Genomic DNA, 17,009 nt, shown 5'->3' on the forward strand with positions numbered 1-17,009 from the left:
GTACTCCTCTGGGGTCTACCAATAGTGGATTGGATCAGAGATGAGATCCCTTAATTATTCACAGTTGAAGGAGGGACACTGACAATTTCGACTCATTAGCCAGGTTTAGGTCACATAATCATTTCTAGGCATTGTTGATTTTCAGCATGTTTGCTTCTACTTATTAAATTAGAATATGTGAGAAATAGCTAGCATAATTCTCAATGTAATGGTCTTTTTCTGAATTGTATGTTGATTTTCATGTTTTGAAATTAAAAGAGAATGGGCGGGGAGAAAGCAGGGAACATTGCTGAACCCTGGTGGTTAAAGGTAAGTGAGTATTTAATCTTAGTTCCTTGATTATTGCTATTTAGTCTTTGTCAGTGTCTGAAATTAAACATAGAGACATTTTTTCACTTATGTGTAATGTGTGTGTAAAATTCAATTTGCTGACTTAAAGCTTTTCCCCGCCTCTGTTCTGTACAATAGGTACGTTCTATGGATGAACTGAATCATGATTTTCAAGCACTTGCTCTGGAGGGAAGAGCGATGGGAGAGGTAAGTGAACTGATGTGTCAGAAAAGTGGGTCAGTTTTTAAGGGAAGGTTGAAGTTGTCTTTCATCAAATGTGTCCAGATCTAGTCTCCAGAAGTATGTGCTTGCTGTTCCTTGTTGCCATCCTCATGGTAGGAGTGGGATATTGGAGGATTTTCCCCAAACCATTTCATTATATGAACAATGTTGGCCTTAGCCTGATGTCTTCAAAGCAAAATGACCACCAAAATGTGAAGCATAAATATTGTATTAATAAGTCAGCTATGGGTTGAGGCATTAAAATGAAAAGTAGTTTAATGTGCATCAGATGTCTTTACCTTTGCCTCACTTTTCTTATGGATAGGTTCTTTTGTAGTGTCAGAGGGAGTCTTAGATTGGCTGTTACTCAGAATAAGTTGACAACCTATTTTTAGAGTAGTTCCTTTTTTAAGGAAGTTGTTTAGAGCTATATTGTGAAGGGGGAGGTTGTTAGGTTTCTGCTGAAATAATTGAAGATATTAGATGCCTGAAAGTCATCCCTTAGAGGAATTTCTGAAGTAAGAAATTTGCTGTATTTGAAATGTTTTAAATCTGCAAAAACAAAATTTATCATCCATTATATTGGTGGGAAGGATTGCCATAATTCCAAAAGGAGGTTAAGTATGGACAGTTAAAGTCTAGCTGACTTTGATGTTCTAGCTATCAACAATAAGCATGTCTTGATGACAAAGGTGGAACATGGATTGAATTAATTGCTCTACTTAGGTTCACAAATGGGTGTTTGCTCATGGCTTTCTTGTACTGGAGGGTAACCTTAGATTTTTCTCTTCTGTTTTATATTTTGTTTAATATTTAAAAGCTCCTGAATCTATTTTAATGTTTTAATTGAAGGAGCATTGCTTTACTCCATATTTCTCATTAAACCATTCTTCAGATATGTTTGTTCTTTGATGTAGCAAATATCATTTGGTCCAGGCACTGTGCTAGGTTCTGAGGATTCACAATGAAGGTAATTATTCTCTTGAGTTCATAACAAACATTTGTTGATCTCCTTTGTGGCTAGGCAGTGAAAGTTATAATCTTTTTGGTGTTTTGGTCCTAAATTTCTCATTTCCTTTGTTACAAAGATTCTGTTTCCAACTTTTCTGAATCATCTGTGGTCACAGAGTCCTGTGTCCTATATTATCTTGGGTTCACGAGTTTGGCATTTTTTTGTTTTTCCTCTAGACCTTAAGAGATGATTGTGTCTCCTGTGCCTGCCTAATATCATTGAAACAGTGCACATCAATAAGCCTGGTATGGTTATCGAATAAAAGACTTTGTACTTAATTTCTGGACACCATTTGAACAGAAAGCTAACAGGTTCGTTAGATATTAGAAGATACTAGAAACTACATTTATCTTCTTACCCCACTCCTTTGATTCTAACCCGATCTGCTTCACCAAAAATTCAACTCCAGTTTTTAAAAATGGATAAAAAATTAATAATAATGCCCTGTTGCTGTTTTGTAAGCAAGAGTTTATAATACCTAAAGACTTAGAGCATACAGAATTTAATAGACAGTGAATTTTAAATAAAAAGTTGACAATGTTAATGTCTTTTAAATAATTTTTTTTCTTCCAGAGATGCCATTTTTGGGGTATGTGTTTATATTTCCTCAGACATGGATACAGGCATATATGAATAAGTATATTCAAACAGTAATTATCACTTTTCCTTCTTTCCTCATTATTCACAAAGTAACTGACAATTACCACTTGTGAACCACTTACTAGGTAGATGCTAAGGGGTTTGTATTTATTATCTCATCAGTAACAGTATGAGAACAGTTCTGTCCAGATAAGGAAACTACCTAGTCTCTGGGTAACACATGGACTAACTGATAGAGCTAGAATTCTGATCTGGCTTCTACTCTAAAGCATATGTCCTTACTTAAGAGTAAATCAAGCCAATATTTATAAAATAAGTGAGAGGCATTTTAGTAAGGTTTATAAAAATTGATATTTTGGCATAGAATTTTAAAGACACTTTATAATACTTCCTCCCAAAATACAATTTACTGAGGTCATTATTATTTTTAAAAATACATTTATTTGAGAGTAAATGCGAGAGAGAGAGAGAGAAGATAAAGCTAAAAGCTGGTAACTCAATCCAGATCTCCCACATAGGTGGCCAGAACCCAGTTACTTGAGCCAACACTACTGCTTCCCAGAGTCTCCATTGGCGGGAAGCTGGAGTGAGGAGCTGGAACCAGGTTTTAAACCCAGGTACTCCTGTGTGAAACACAGGCATCCTGGTTGCTAGGCTAAATGCCTGCCCTGAAGTTACTTTTTTTTTTTTAAAGAATTATTTTATTTATTAGAAAGATTTACACAGAGAGAGAGAGAGCCAGAGAGAGAGAGAGAGAGAGAGAGAGAGAGCGGTCTTCCATTCTGCTGGGTCACTCCCCAAGTAACCGCAACGGCCAGAGCTGAGCTGATCTGAAGCCAGGAGCCAGAAACTTCTTCCAGGTCTCCCACATGGGTGCAGGGGCCCAATGACTTGGGCAATCTGCTGCTGCCTTCCCAGGCCATAGCAGAGAGCTGGATCGGAAGAGGAGCAGCTGGGACTCGAACTGCTGCCCATATGAGATGCTGGTGCTGCAGGCTGGGGCTTTAACCCACTGCACCACAGCGCTGGCCCCCTTGAAGTTATTTTTTGAAAGTATAACCTAAAGTGTAGGCAAAACAGGGGGCCATCTGTGTATGGAGCGAGGCTTTTGTACTCAAGGGGTTCTTTCTTTAGCTAGGTGAGGAAAAAAATGAATATAATTGAAAACAAAAAACAGGTTTTTTCCATACATAGTTGTAGTTTAGAGAGGGAAACATCATGATTGGCAGAACTGGACAGAGATCACTCTGTAGGAAGTGTACATATTGAGAATCATCTCATCTAGTTAGCATTTGGATTAGGAGAAAGATTTTTGCAGCAAAATGGGGAAGAATAACACAAGAAAAATGAAGAAAATCTTTTATAATGCAGGTTCTGAGAGGGAATATGTATATAAATATTATAACAAACACCAAAGGTTCAAATAAATTCATGAATTTTCAAGCCAGTGTATTTTTGTTCCAGTTAATTGTGTTTGTATTTGTGTGAGTGTGTGTGTGTGCATGCTCCTGCAAGTGTATGAATTCTCATTAGGGTAGATAATTGCTATATACAAGAATGAATAAATCTTTAGAACAAAAATAATCCGTTCCATTCAAAGTAATTGATTTCTAGTAGTTAAGGTTAGCACTGCTTGGCTATTTGATTTCTTTGTCAAAGCCACTACCAGGCTCTTGGTGCCGCTTTGAAAGATTTATAGCATTCCTCAGTAGAAATCTTGCTAAGATGTGGCTAAACTTAAGTTTTATTAATCTCAAACTTTGCTAGTTGTCTGAAGTGTGGCTCTTCTTAGCTGAAGGACTCATAATACAAGTGCTTTACTTGCTTCCTATTCTGGAAAGACAACATAAAAAGGAGGATCAATAAATGAGGATTAAGGCCACACATTATTTTAAAATATTTCATTGATTTTCCTTGTAAAGTCACATGTACATGAGCAGCTTTAGTCTGTAAGTTGAATATTCAAGGTGGTATCTTTGTGTAGTACAGAGGAAGGCTCACTGACCATGGGTTTCTGGGCTTTGTTTCTATATTGATTTGGTGTATGGTCTTACTTACTTACTTGCTCTTCTGTGGAAGGATGGACAGTCTTATTACCATCCATGTTCTAAAAAGAAGAGATTTATAAAGAGGGGAAGAGTTCTGATTGAAAAGTACTTTGAAAGCCTCGACAGAAAGGCATTTTATATTGCATAATTGGTTTTTTAACTTTTGAAAACTAGGGAATATTTTTATTTTTAAGAGTTCATAATACTTTACATGTAAATAAACTGGACAGTTTCCAGGGTAGTTAAGATAGTAGTGACTACTATCTTATTTCTGGAATAAATGTAATGTATTTAAATATGTGGCCCTTCATTTTTGTCTTAGAAAAGAACTTATCCTTGGTAATAGACAAATTTATAAACCTGATGAAGGCAATTTGGAAAGTACTCTTATATATGGAGTGATAATGAATCCTACCCTGTTCATTGGAAGTATAATAAGGTGAGATATTTAATAGCTACAGATTCTTGTTAGACATTATATAGGAATTCTATCCATAAGTGTGAGATAGCAGAATGGCTTGTAAAGGGAGGAATTCAACAGTGATTTAGTGGAGCTCTTAAAGAATGGTAAAACTGGGTACCATGAAGATAGTACTCAACCAGAAAACCTTGAGGCCATAGTTTCCAGTCTTAGTATATAACACTCATCATCTTTGGACTTTACTCTTTTACTATCTGTAAGTCAAAGATGTTAAACCAAATAGTTTCTTGGGACCTTTTTTGATCTAAGATTCTTCATAAGAATGTGCCCTTATTTCTTGTCTTGAAAAGAATAGAAAAGAGGAATAATTCTGACCTTTTAAGGATATAGTAGACATCTAAAAAGATGCCTTTTAGAATGACTTCCCCTTGTGATCTAGAGGTTCCGTAATGTTTCATTGGATTCTTATTTTCATGGCTTTTTGTAGGCAAACAGGGTTGGAGAGGTTAACAGGATCATGATTGAGTTGTTTGAACCTAGATCTCTGTTACTCCAAATCCTGAGCTTTTTCTGCTCATCCTTCTACATATTGAGATTTACTCATTTGAAAAATAAGCTTTCCTGCTCTTATCAGCTAAAAGCTGTGGCAGGGAATTCAAGTAACAAGTGATTTATGTACTTATTTTGTTCACTTGTACAAAGGTTTATTGAAGTTAGGGGCTTTAGCTAATACTGTACTTTAGAAGCAACTACTTAGTATATTATGGTAAAAGAACTGTATGCCAGTATATATTTTTCTAAGCATGAATTCCTCTTTTCTTTCTCTTTTATATCAGAAGTTGGGATCCCTGTCCACTCCAGGGACCTCAGTCCAATTCAGTAAATGATGGTAGTGTTTTCTGTTCAGATGACTTTCCTACCCTCAAGGATGTGGGGAGTGGAGAAGATAAAGACAAGAAGATAAAGACAAAACTGAAAGCACTTATTCAACCTTCTCTTCAAATATGTAGAGTTTTTGGAGTTATTTAGTAGTTACTTTTGCAAACATTGATTACATAAGCTGAATAACAAATCAACAATCCTGCTATCATACAAATTAAATCCAATATGAAAACATTTGTTATAAAGGATCTTTTGTTTAATCAACCTGCTAGGGTAGGGAAACATGTCCTGATTGTATATACATGAGCCATAATGATGTTCAAAAAACTGGAATTACTTTTACTGCTTTTTCAAACTTGTTTTAAACTTTTCTAGGTATTTTCATCTTGTTTTATAGTGGTTTTGCTGATAGGGTACCTATATACCAAAACTAACTCATTTTATTTTGATTAATTAATATATGCTGTGACTCTTAGGAGGAGGTAGTTTAAAATTTTCTGTATTGCTGTTTGTTTCCTGGAATGAAAGAAAAAAGGAACTTGTCCATATTTCCCCTCCTTGTCTTGTCAGTTCCATAATTAAAAATACTCCAAGGCTGACCACATGTGTGGGGAGTTTGACTATTTGGTTGTGTCTTGAGTATTAAAATATTCATTCTTGTCTCAGTTGATCTGCTTGCTTTTGCCCTTGGGGATCTGACAGGAGTTGGTCGTGAACCAGTCTACATATTTTCAGTTTCATTCATGAACTTTACAGGTTTCCTAGGTGATCTTGGAATTCTCTATTGTACATTGGACTCTCAAGTCACAGAAGTCATTTATATAATTAGTAAAGAATAGACATTTTTTAAAGAAAGATTTATTTGTTTATTTGAAAGGCAGAATGACACAGACAGACAGTGAGTGTGAGAATGAGCTTCTGTCTGCTGGTTCACTCCCTAAATAGCCAAAATAACCAAGGCAGGGCCAGGCTGAAGTCAGGAGCCCAGAACTCTTTTGAGTTTCCCATGTGGGTTGCAGGGCCCAAGCATTTGGGCCATCATCTGCTACTTTCCCAGGCGCATTAGCAGGGAGCTGGATGGGAAGTAGAGCAGCCAGTATTCAAACCAGCCCTCCTGATAAGGCGTGCCAACCTTTCAAGCAGTGGTTTAATCCATTGGCCCACAACATTGGCCCCAAAGCATAGACCTGCTAAAACATCAATTGGTTATAGGTCAGACTGTATAGTTTAAGCATGTGTAAAAGCCATGACCTTATTTATAGGTAATATAGATAATGTGGGCAAGATAATGCTGGTTTTGTGTGTGTGTGTGTGTGTGTGTGTGTGTGTGTGTTTATTGGTTTGTTGAAGATTTATTCATTTATTTGAAAAAGTTACAGGGTGGGGCGGTCAGTCCATCAGTCGATGAATTTTCCATCCACTAGTTCACTCCTCACAGGGCTGGCCCAGACTGAAGCCAGGAGCTTCATCCTGGTCTTCAGTGTGAATGGCAGGGGCAAAAACACTTGGAGCCGTCTTCTGCTGTTTTCCCAGGCCATGAGCAGGGAGCTGGATTGGAAGTGGAGCAGTCCGGACTTGAACAGGCCCCCTGTTCAAGGTGTCACAGTTGGTGGCTTTAACCACTATGCCATAATGCTGCCCCCATAGTGCTGTCTTCTTACATGTTTATTCCTATATCATGCAGAAAGCCTGTTTTAGCCCAGGTATTTCATCATCTTCTAAATGCATTTTACTGTCAGTCTGTCAAGCTTTTGAAGATAGTAAAGCAAAGTTGCTTGTGACTCGGTTCCAATAACTTGATAGTTTCAGTAGATTGAGGAGTGATGTGTAATGATTAGTGTCCCAGTATGATTATCACAAAAACATGGTTTGTGGTGCTACCAATATCCTTGAATTTCATTTTATTTTTTGAGGGCCTTTTATATGAGAGTATGAAGCAATTCTTTTTTTGTCCTTGATTTCAAGAATGAAGTTGATATTTCTTATGTTACTTAGTACCTAAAGAACATGAGGAATCCCTTTGCCTTTGGGAGGTTACCAGTCATTTAATGAAGAGCTGACTAACTGCAATTTTACTTTGTTGTTATCCTAAAATTGAAGACCTAGCAAATTCTTATTTCTACCTGATCACTCTTTTGGCTGGATCCGAAGAGCAAGGTGGTTTTTCAAGGAAACTTTAATACCCTTTGGACTTAGGAAAGTTAAACTTAAAATGCCATATTCTTACATAGTTGGATATTATTTTCTCCTAGTCTTTACACACAGTCAACTTTGTAATTTAGATTTCAAATTCCAAGAACCTTAGTGACTTCCTTCTTGGTCATTGTAATAGGTAAGACAGCTTCAACTTCTGAAATGATAGCTTTTTTTTTTTTTTTTAACATGCTGGGAAGTGAGCAGCATCTAAGAAGCAGTTCTTCCTTCTGTGATTTCCACAGGTCTTTTCTCTTAGAAAAATGTTCTTAGACTCCCAGCATCCATTTAATTTTTCTCCATTTTGTAGAGGACAATCAGATTAATCTTCAGAAAATATATTCTATGCTGTCACTCCATGTTGTTGCTTTGGTTCCATTTGTCACCCTCTCAGTGTGCACTCCTGTGTCGAAGGCTAGCCTCCAAGTGGGTGCCTGCTTCACAGGCTTTCATTTCTGTCTTGGATGGCTGCAGAAAATCCTTTCCATTGTCTTGCCCATGCTGTTCTTTTCCTTCTACAAGGATTCCTTAACCAGTCTTGTCTCAGGTTCATTTCTTTGTTGGCCGGTTACTGTTCTTTCTTTTAACTGTAGTGGGTTGTGAAGTTTATCAGTCTGTCCTACACTTTTAAAATTCCTTGTAATTGATTCAACTTTTCAGATGTCGAAGGGAAGGTTAAATTATTTCATCTTGGGTAGGCATAGTGGTTCGTGTGATTTCATCCTTAGCTTTGCATTACATTAACAGCGCTTATCAAAAGTGCTTAATACAGGAAAACATTAAAAAGCAGCTAAATTTTATATACTGCATAATATAATTAGGTGGAAAAATTAAATTTTTCATTTTATTTTATTTATTTGAAAGTCAGAGTTAGAGGGAGAGACAGAAAAAGAGTTCTTCCATCCACTGGTTCACTCCCTAAATGGCCACAGTGGACAGGGCTGGGCTAGGCCGAAGGCTGAAGTCAGAACCTTCATCCGACATGGGTGTAGGGACTCAAGCACTTGGACCATTTTCCACTGCTTTCCCAGGTGCATTAGCAGGGAGCTGGATCTGAAGTCGAGCAACTGGGACTCAAACTGGAGCCCATATAGAATGCCAGCATTGCAGGCAGTGGCTCTAACTTGTCATTTTTAAAAAACAGTATGTTAGAATTCAACCAAAATAAATATTTATAAGAAGTTATTATTATTATTATTATTATTTTTGACAGGGAGAGTGGACAGTGAGAGAGACAGAGAGAAAGGTCTTCCTTTTCCGTTGGTTCATCCCCCAATGGCCACCGCGCGCTGCAGCTGGCGCACCTGGCTGATCTGAAACCAGGAGCCAGGTGCTTCCTCCTGGTCTCCCATGGGGTGCAGGTCCCAAGGACTTGGGCCATCCTCCACTGCACTCCCGGGCCACAGCAGAGAGCTGGCCTGGAAGAGCAGCAAGTGGGACTAGAACCCGGGGTGCGGGTGCTGCAGGCGGAGGATTAGCCTATTGAGCCGCAGCGCCAGCCTATAAGACGTTATTGTTATGGAAATTTGTTTTTAGTAATAACCATTTGCCATAATAAAAATGTAAAGCAGTAATTACTATATACCAAATTTAAACGACATCTAATTAAGAAATATGAAAAAATCATGGCAGCTTTTGTCATTTGAATTAAACAAAACGAAAATATTTTAACATTTAAAGATTATCTTTACACCCAAGTATACATTAGCTGGTTAAGAATGCCGGATACTTCCTTAATGAGTAGATACTTAAATGGGAAGAGAGGATTTGGTAGATCGTATTTCTTTTCTTTTCTTAAAAAGATTTTTAAAATTTAATTTAAAATCTGAGTGTAGAGAAAGAGATATATTATCTGCAGGTTCACTTCCCAAATGGCCAGGCCAAAGCCAGGCGCTTGGAACTCCATCTGGGTCTCCATGTGAGTGTGAGTGGCAGGGTCTCAAATACTTGGGCTATTACTGCTTTCCCAGGTGCATTAGCAAGGAGCTGAATGGGGAAGTGAAGCAGGGAACTCAAACTGGTGCTCTGATGTTAGAGGCCAGTGTTGCAAGTGGTAGCTTACCCCACCGTGCCACAATGCTGGACCTAAATATATTTCTTAGCTGAAAGAGAAGATGAAAACATAACACAAGATCTTTGCACAAGACACAAGAGAGAGATATCTTCCACCCACTGGCTCACTCCCCAAATGCCTATAACATCCAGGGCTGGGCCAGGCCAATACCAAGAGCTTGGAACTTCATCTGGGCCTCCCATGTGGGAGGCAGGGTACCAAGTACTTGAGGCATCACCTACTGCCTTCCAGGCTCATTACCAGGAAGCTAGATCAGAAACAGATGCAGTCGGATCAGCGCGGTGCGCCAGCCGTGGCGGCCATTGGAGGGTGAACCAACGGCAAAGGAAGACCTTTCTTTCTGTCTGTCTCTCACTGTCCACTCTACCTGTCAAAAAAAAAAAAAAAAAAAAAAAAAAGCAGATGCAGGACTCGGTCTGGGACACTCTGTGGAATATGGTTGTCCCAAGGAGCAGCACCAGTCCACTCTGTGACAAAAGTCTACACTTTGATACTTTGATTATTTTTAACTTAAAATACTTGGCTTGAGGTAGCACTTGGAGTAGTGGTTAAGAATCTGCTTGGTAGCCAGCGCCGCGGCTCACTAGGCTAATCCTCCGCCTTGCGGCGCCAGCACACCGGGTTCTAGTCCCGGTCGGGGCGCCGGATTCTGTCCCGGTTGCCCCTCTTCCAGGCCAGCTCTCTGCTGTGGCCCGGGAGTGCAGTGGAGGATGGCCCAAGTCCTTGGGACCTGCACCCCATGGGAGACCAAGATAAGTACCTGGCTCCTGGCTTTGGATCAGCGCGGTGTGGCGACCGCGGCGGCCATTGGAGGGTGAACCAACGGCAAAGGAAGACCTTTCTCTCTGTCTCTCTCTCTCACTGTCCACTCTGCCTGTCCAAAAAAAAAAAAAAAAAAAAAAAAAGAATCTGCTTGGGACACCTGCATGTCGTATCTGAATGCTTGATTCATGCCCTGCTGCTCTGCTTCTGAGCCAGCTTCCTAATAATTCATATCCTGGGAAGCAGCAAAGCAAGGCTCAAGTTTTTGGGTCCCTGTAACCCATGAGAGAGACCTGGATCCATATCCAGTCTCCTGGTTTTTGCTGATTCCATTCCTGAGTGTTAGAGGCATTTGGGGAGTGAACCAAGGGGTGAAAGATCAATGCCTGTCTGTCTTCATCTTTGTCTTTTAAAATAGGTGAAAAGTTGACATGCAGCACACCATGAAGCTTTTTAAAGAGATTTATTAAACTTTTATTTATTAAAAATTAATAGATTTATTTAAAGTTCCAGAGAGAGGGGGACACACAGAAATATCTTTCATCTGCTGGTGTACTCCCCAAATTGCCCCAGCAGCCAGGGATGGTCCAGGCGGAAGCCAGGAGACAGGAGCTTCTTCCAGGTCTCCCTCATTGGGTACTTGGGCCATCTTCCACTGCTTTCCCAGGCACATAAGTGGGGAGCTGGTTTGAAAGTGGAACAGCCGAGACGTGAACTGGCTCCCATATGTGATGACGGCATTGCAGGTGGCACCTTTACCTGCTGTGCCACAATGCTGGCTCCTAAACATGTTTTTTATTGATTTTTTTTTTTTTTTTTTTTTTTTTTTTTGAGAAAGAGCACCAGTGAGCTTTACCCAATCCTCTGGTTCACTATTCAAATGCCTTTAACAAAAAAAAAAAAAAAAAAAAAATGCCTTTAACAGCTGGAGCTAGGTGGCTTACCCAGCTGAAGCCAAAAGTTAGGACTGCAGTCCAGGTCTCCCAAGTAGGTGGTAGGAACTAAAGTACTTGAGCAATTGCTACTGTCTCCCAGAGTCTGCTTTAATAGGAAGCTAAAGTAAAGAGCCAGAGCTGAGAAGCATTCCCACATGGGAGGTGGACATCTTACCCACTAGGCCAAATATCCATTTCCCATGAATATTTAAAATAGTCATTATTTAAGCTACAGTTTTTTTTTTTTAATTTATTTGACAGGTACAGTTATAGACAATAAGAGAGGGAGACAGAGAGAAAGGTCTTCCTTCTGATGGTTCACTCCCCAAATGGCCACCATGGTTGGCGTTACACCGATCCAAAGCCAGGAGCCAGGTGTTTCCTCCTGGTCTCCCATTCAGGTGCAGGGGCCCAAGCACTTGGGCCATCCTCCACTGCCCTCTCGGGCCACAGCAGAGAGCTGGACTGGAAGAGGAACAACCAGGACTAGAACTGGTGCCCATATGGGATGATGGCGCTGCAGGCAGAGGATTAACCATATGAACCATGGCGCTGGCCCCAGCTACAGTTTTTAAAGTGAGATACGCGGCTCACTAGCTAATCCTCTGTCTTGCGGCGCCGGCACACCGGGTTCTAGTCCCGGTCGGGGCGTCGGATTCTGTCCTGGTTGCCCCTCTTCCAGGCCAGCTCTCTGCTGTGGCCAGGGAGTGCAGTGGAGGATGGCCCAAAATAAATAGAAACTAAGTGAGATAGAAGTTTCACTTTTTTATGCGGGGGGGGGGGTCTAAAAATATTTGAGGGGCTGTTGCTGTGGTGTGGAAGACTAAGCCAGATCCAGGCTCCTGGCTTCAGCCTTGCCCAGCCCTGGCAATTACAGCCATTTGGGGAATGAACCAGGGTGTGGGCGATCTTTCTTCATTTCTTTTTCCCTTCTTCCCCCTTCCCTTCCACTCCCCTCCCTCCCTCCTTCCTACTCTCTCTGTATCTCTGCCTTTCAAGTAAATAAATCTATAAAAACATATTTGGAACATCTAGTATGAGATCTCATCCTAAATTGCTACTATCTTTTGTCTTTTTATTTTTGACAGGCAGAGTGGAAAGTGAGAGAGAGAGAGACAGAAAGGTCTTCCTTTTTGCCGTTGGTTCACCCTCCATTGGCCGCTGCGGCCTGCGCATTGCGCTGATCCGATGGCAGGAGCCAGGTGCTTTTCCTGGTCTCCCATATGGGTGCAGGGCTCAAGGACTTGGGCCATCCTCCACTGCACTCCCGGGCCATAGCAGAGAGCTGGCCTGGAAGAGGGGCAACCGGGACAGAATCCGGCGCCCCGACCAGGACTAGAACCCGGTGTGCCAGCGCCGCAAGGCGGAGGATTAGCCCATTGAGCCATTGCGCTGGCCAAGATCTCATCCTAAATTGCTACTATCTTTTGTCAACTTGAGATTATGTTGAAGTGACAGGTCAGTATATGAAAAATAATCAGTTTTTACTTATTAGAAAGTCAGTTTTAAATTATAACAAAAGTATATTTTATAACCAGTAATTCATAATTCCTTCTATACAAGCAGCTGTTTGTTTTGTTGTTATCATCCACAGGAAAAGCATATTTGAAGAATATGTAGACTTTACATGTGCAATTTTTTATTTTTCTTTTACATTTAATGTTATTTTATAAATATTTCATGTAGTCATTATGGGTACATTTGGTAAGCTTTCATTATATCACAGCTACCTTATTGAATATTTAGTTTGCTTCCAACTTATTTGTTCTTACAGACCTTTAAAGTTATTTATTTGAAAGGCAGAGAGAGAGTATGAGTGAGCAAGTGAGCAAATGATCTGTGATCTTCCATCTGCTGGTTCACTTCCCAAATGGTGGTAACAACAGGGTAGGTCCACGCTGAAGCCAGTATCCCTGAATTCCCATTTGGTTCTCTTACATTGGCATTGTGCCGTCTTCTGTTGCTTTCCCAACCACATTAGCAGAGAGCTTGATTGAAAGCATAAGAACTAGTACTGGAGCCAGTACTCTGATACAGAATGTGGGCATCCCAATGGGTGCTTAATCTGGTAGACCATAATGCCAGTTCCCTTATAAAACTTAAAAAATTTTTATTTGAGGGGCCGGCACTGTGGCATAGTGGGTAAAGTATCCCATATGGGCACCGGTTTGAGTCCTGGCTGCTTCACTTCTGATCCAGATCTCTGCTGTGTCCTGGAAAAGCAGTGGAAGATGGCCCAAGTGCTTAGGCACCTTCACCCACATGGGAAGACCCAGAGGAAGCTCTGGACATTGCAGACATCTGGGGAGTGAGCCAGCAGATGGAAGACCTCTCTCTCTACCTCTCCTTCCCTGTGTAACTCTTTTGAATAAATAAATAAATCTTTAAAAAGAGATTTATTTCAGAAGTAGAGAAACATACAGAGCTCCTGTGTGCTACATTACTCTCCAAATGCCACAGTATCTGACTGAAGCTGGCTTCTTGGAATGCAGTGCAGGTCTCCTGCCTTGGTAGAAGGAATTCAATTACATGAGCCATCACCTCTGCCTTCCCCGGGGTCTACATTCTCATGCAGGAAGCTGGAATTGGGCTGAAGCGGGGGAAACCCAGGCATTTTGATGTAGGATCAGGGCATCTTAACCGCCAGTCTTACACTCTGAATGTAGAGTTTTCTTAAAATTCAAAAAAATTTTTTATTGAAAGGCAAAGAGAAAAAGAGACAAAGAGACAAAAAGAAGGAGTGGAGTAGTTTCCTATATGCTGGTTCATTCCCCAAATGCATGCAGCAGCCAGAACTGGGTCAGGTTGAAGCCAGGAGCCTGGAACTCAGTCCAGTTCTCCTCCTCAGGTTGCAGAGACCCAACTACTTGAGCCATCATTTGCCTCACAGGTACACATTAGCAGGAAACTGGAGCTGGAAGTGGAGGTTGGACCTGATCCACATTGATTCCAAACAGGGTCTTAACTGCTGTTTCAACCTTCCCACCCCACTGAATTTTGTTGTGGTTGTTGTTATTAATGTAAATTCTCAAGAAATTCTTGAGAAATGCATATATATTTTTTCTGAGGCTCCTTCCAAAAGAATTTTGCTAGCAAAGAATAGGTGGAGTTAGCTTTTTTTAAAGCACTTTGAAGGGTATTGACTTTTACTTATTTTTTATGATTTGTTTATTTGAAAGTTACAGGGAGGCAGAGGTAGAGGGAGGGAGAGAGAGAGAGAGGTCTTCCACTTACTGTTTCATTCTCTAAATGGCCACAACAGCCAAAGCTGGGCTGATCAGGAGCCAGGAGCCATGAGCTTCCTCTGGTTGCCACATGGGTGCAGGGTCCCAAGCACTTGGGCCATCTTCCACTGCTTTTCCAGGCCATAGCAGAGAGCTGGTTCAGAAGTAGAGCAGCTGGGACTCAAACCGGTTCCCATATGGGATGTTGGCACTGCAGGTGGCGGCCTTACCCACTGTGCCACAGTGCTGGCCCCTAAGTTACCCTTTTTTTTTTTTTTATAAAAAAGATTTATTTAAAACGCAGAGTTAGAGAGAGAAGGAGAGGGGATTTTTCATCTGCTGATTCACTCCCCAAATGTCTGCAAATAGCCAAGACTGGGCCTGACTGAAGCTAGGAGCCAGGAGCTTGTTTCGGTTTCCCATGTAGGTGCAGGGACACAAGTACTTGGACCATCCTGTGCTGCTTCATAGTCGCATTATCAGGGAGCTGGATCGGAAATGCAGCGCCTATATGGGATGGTGGCACTGCAGGCTTTGGCTTTAACTTGCTGAACCATAGCTCCAACCCCTTGACTTTCACTTTTGACAGGGCAAATCTTTTGTGTAAAGCTTTAGTAGTAACAATATCATTGTAGTTCATTGTATTTAGGAAAGCTCTCTAACTTCAGCCACACTGTTTCATTTCAGTCAGTTTAGAAAAGTCCTTTCCCTGGGCTGTTAGTTTCTTCTGTTGTAATAAGAGAATGATGAAAAAATGCACTCAAGACATTTAATTTCTGCTCTGATAGGTAGCTCTCTATGGGATGCATAATTAATTATCTAATATTTTATTTCTTGTTAGTACAGAGGAGTTGTTAGAATGCCCATTCAGTGTTATCACTATTGGAAAACCTCACTGATACTTCTCTATGAGAAATACTAATGGTGATATGGTCAAACAAATGCAGCCCTTAAATCATCTTGTCTCTTTGTGGTTTCTGCAAAGCTACAATTGTGGTTCTTGAAGCGTTTAGTTGGGGCTGTTAATTTTATGACATTCCTACTAAAGTGACTTGGGTGATGTGCTCACTGTGGCTGCCTAGTGCATGGAAGCATTTTATAGGCAAACCGTATTGTGAGATTTTGGTTAACTCCTTTACTCTTAAAGAAGGGTTGGAACTGACTCCTTGTGATTACTGTGAGTTAGCGTTGTACTCCATCTTGACTTCATTTAATGTCACAGCAGTTCATTTCCTGGTAGAGAAAGTAGTGAAGGCTTGAATGCACAGTTTTTTTTTTTTTTAACGATTTATTTATTTGTTTGAAAGTTATACAGAGAGAGAGGGATCTTCCATCCGCTGGTTTACTCCCTGATTGACCACAGCGGCCGGAGCTGTGCCAATCCGAAGCCAGGAGCCAGGAGTTTTTTTCTGGATCTCCCATGAGGTGCAGGGCCATCTTCTCCTGCTTTCCCAAGCCATAGCAGAGAGCTGGATAGGAGGTGGAGCATCCGGGACTTGACCCAGCACCCATATGGGATGCTGGCACTGCAGGTGGCAGCTTTACCTGCTATACCACAGCACCAGCCCCACAGAGCTGGTATCTGAAGTCAGTTTAAAAAGAAATGATTCAGAGCATTCATATATGTTTTATCATTGTATTACTTCTTTAAGGATGTTAAGAGTTTCTTTAGGTTCTTAGTTCTTTATTGTCTCCACAGATATTTCAAGTTTCCTAGTAGGGATTTATGAGGTGATTTTGTAAGTGCAGCTTTGTGTATTGTTTTTGTTTTGTTTTGTTTTATTTTGTAGAAGAAAAAAGGAGAAAATGTATTTCCAAACCAAATTTAGAAATTTACCAAGTGATCAACCTGGCCTTTTTTTTTTTTTTTTAAAGATTTATTTGAAAGTCAGTGTTACACAGAGAGAAAAGGAGAGGCAGAGAAAGAGAGAGGTCTTTTATTTGCTGGTTCACTCCCCAGTTGGCTGCAATGGTCGGAGCTGTGCTAATCCGAAGCCAGGAGCTTCTTTGAGATCTCCCACATGGGTGCAGGGGCCCAAGGACTTAGGCCATCTTCTGCTGCTTTTCCAGATCATAGCAGAGAGCTGGATTGGAAGTGAAGCAGCCAGGACTTGAACCAGTGCCCATATGGGATATTGGCACTGCAGGTGGTGGCTTTACCTGCTATGCCACAGCACTGGCCCTTCAACCCAGCTTTTTAAGCCAGTGCTTAATTTCAGTTGTGTTCTCCAGAAGCCTCTTGAATATGCTTACTCCCCCCTACCCCCCATAAACCCATGGTTCAGGGTGGGATAAATAGTGTGTGC

At 40.8% G+C, this 17,009-nt stretch overlaps 1 protein-coding gene across 50 annotated transcripts in view; it reads left to right on the top strand.

The window, feature by feature from the left end:
* PUM1 (pumilio RNA binding family member 1) overlaps positions 1 to 17,009 on the top strand; it is a 150,864-nt gene that overhangs the window by 43,725 nt on the left and 90,130 nt on the right. For 48 of the 50 annotated variants that reach the window (XM_017346521.3, XM_070078882.1, XM_070078873.1 and 45 more), the window contains one exon: positions 469 to 537. In XM_017346521.3, coding sequence (XP_017202010.1) covers positions 469 to 537 — 69 coding nt within the window. Of the gene's footprint in view, positions 1 to 468; positions 538 to 1,740; positions 1,876 to 4,534; positions 4,652 to 17,009 lie in introns of all 50 variants that reach the window. The other 2 variants (XM_070078901.1, XM_070078895.1) reach the window with 1 other exon arrangement.

Source organism: Oryctolagus cuniculus, chromosome 7 (genome assembly GCF_964237555.1).
Source record: "Oryctolagus cuniculus chromosome 7, mOryCun1.1, whole genome shotgun sequence".
Classification (NCBI taxonomy): Eukaryota; Metazoa; Chordata; class Mammalia; order Lagomorpha; family Leporidae; genus Oryctolagus; species Oryctolagus cuniculus.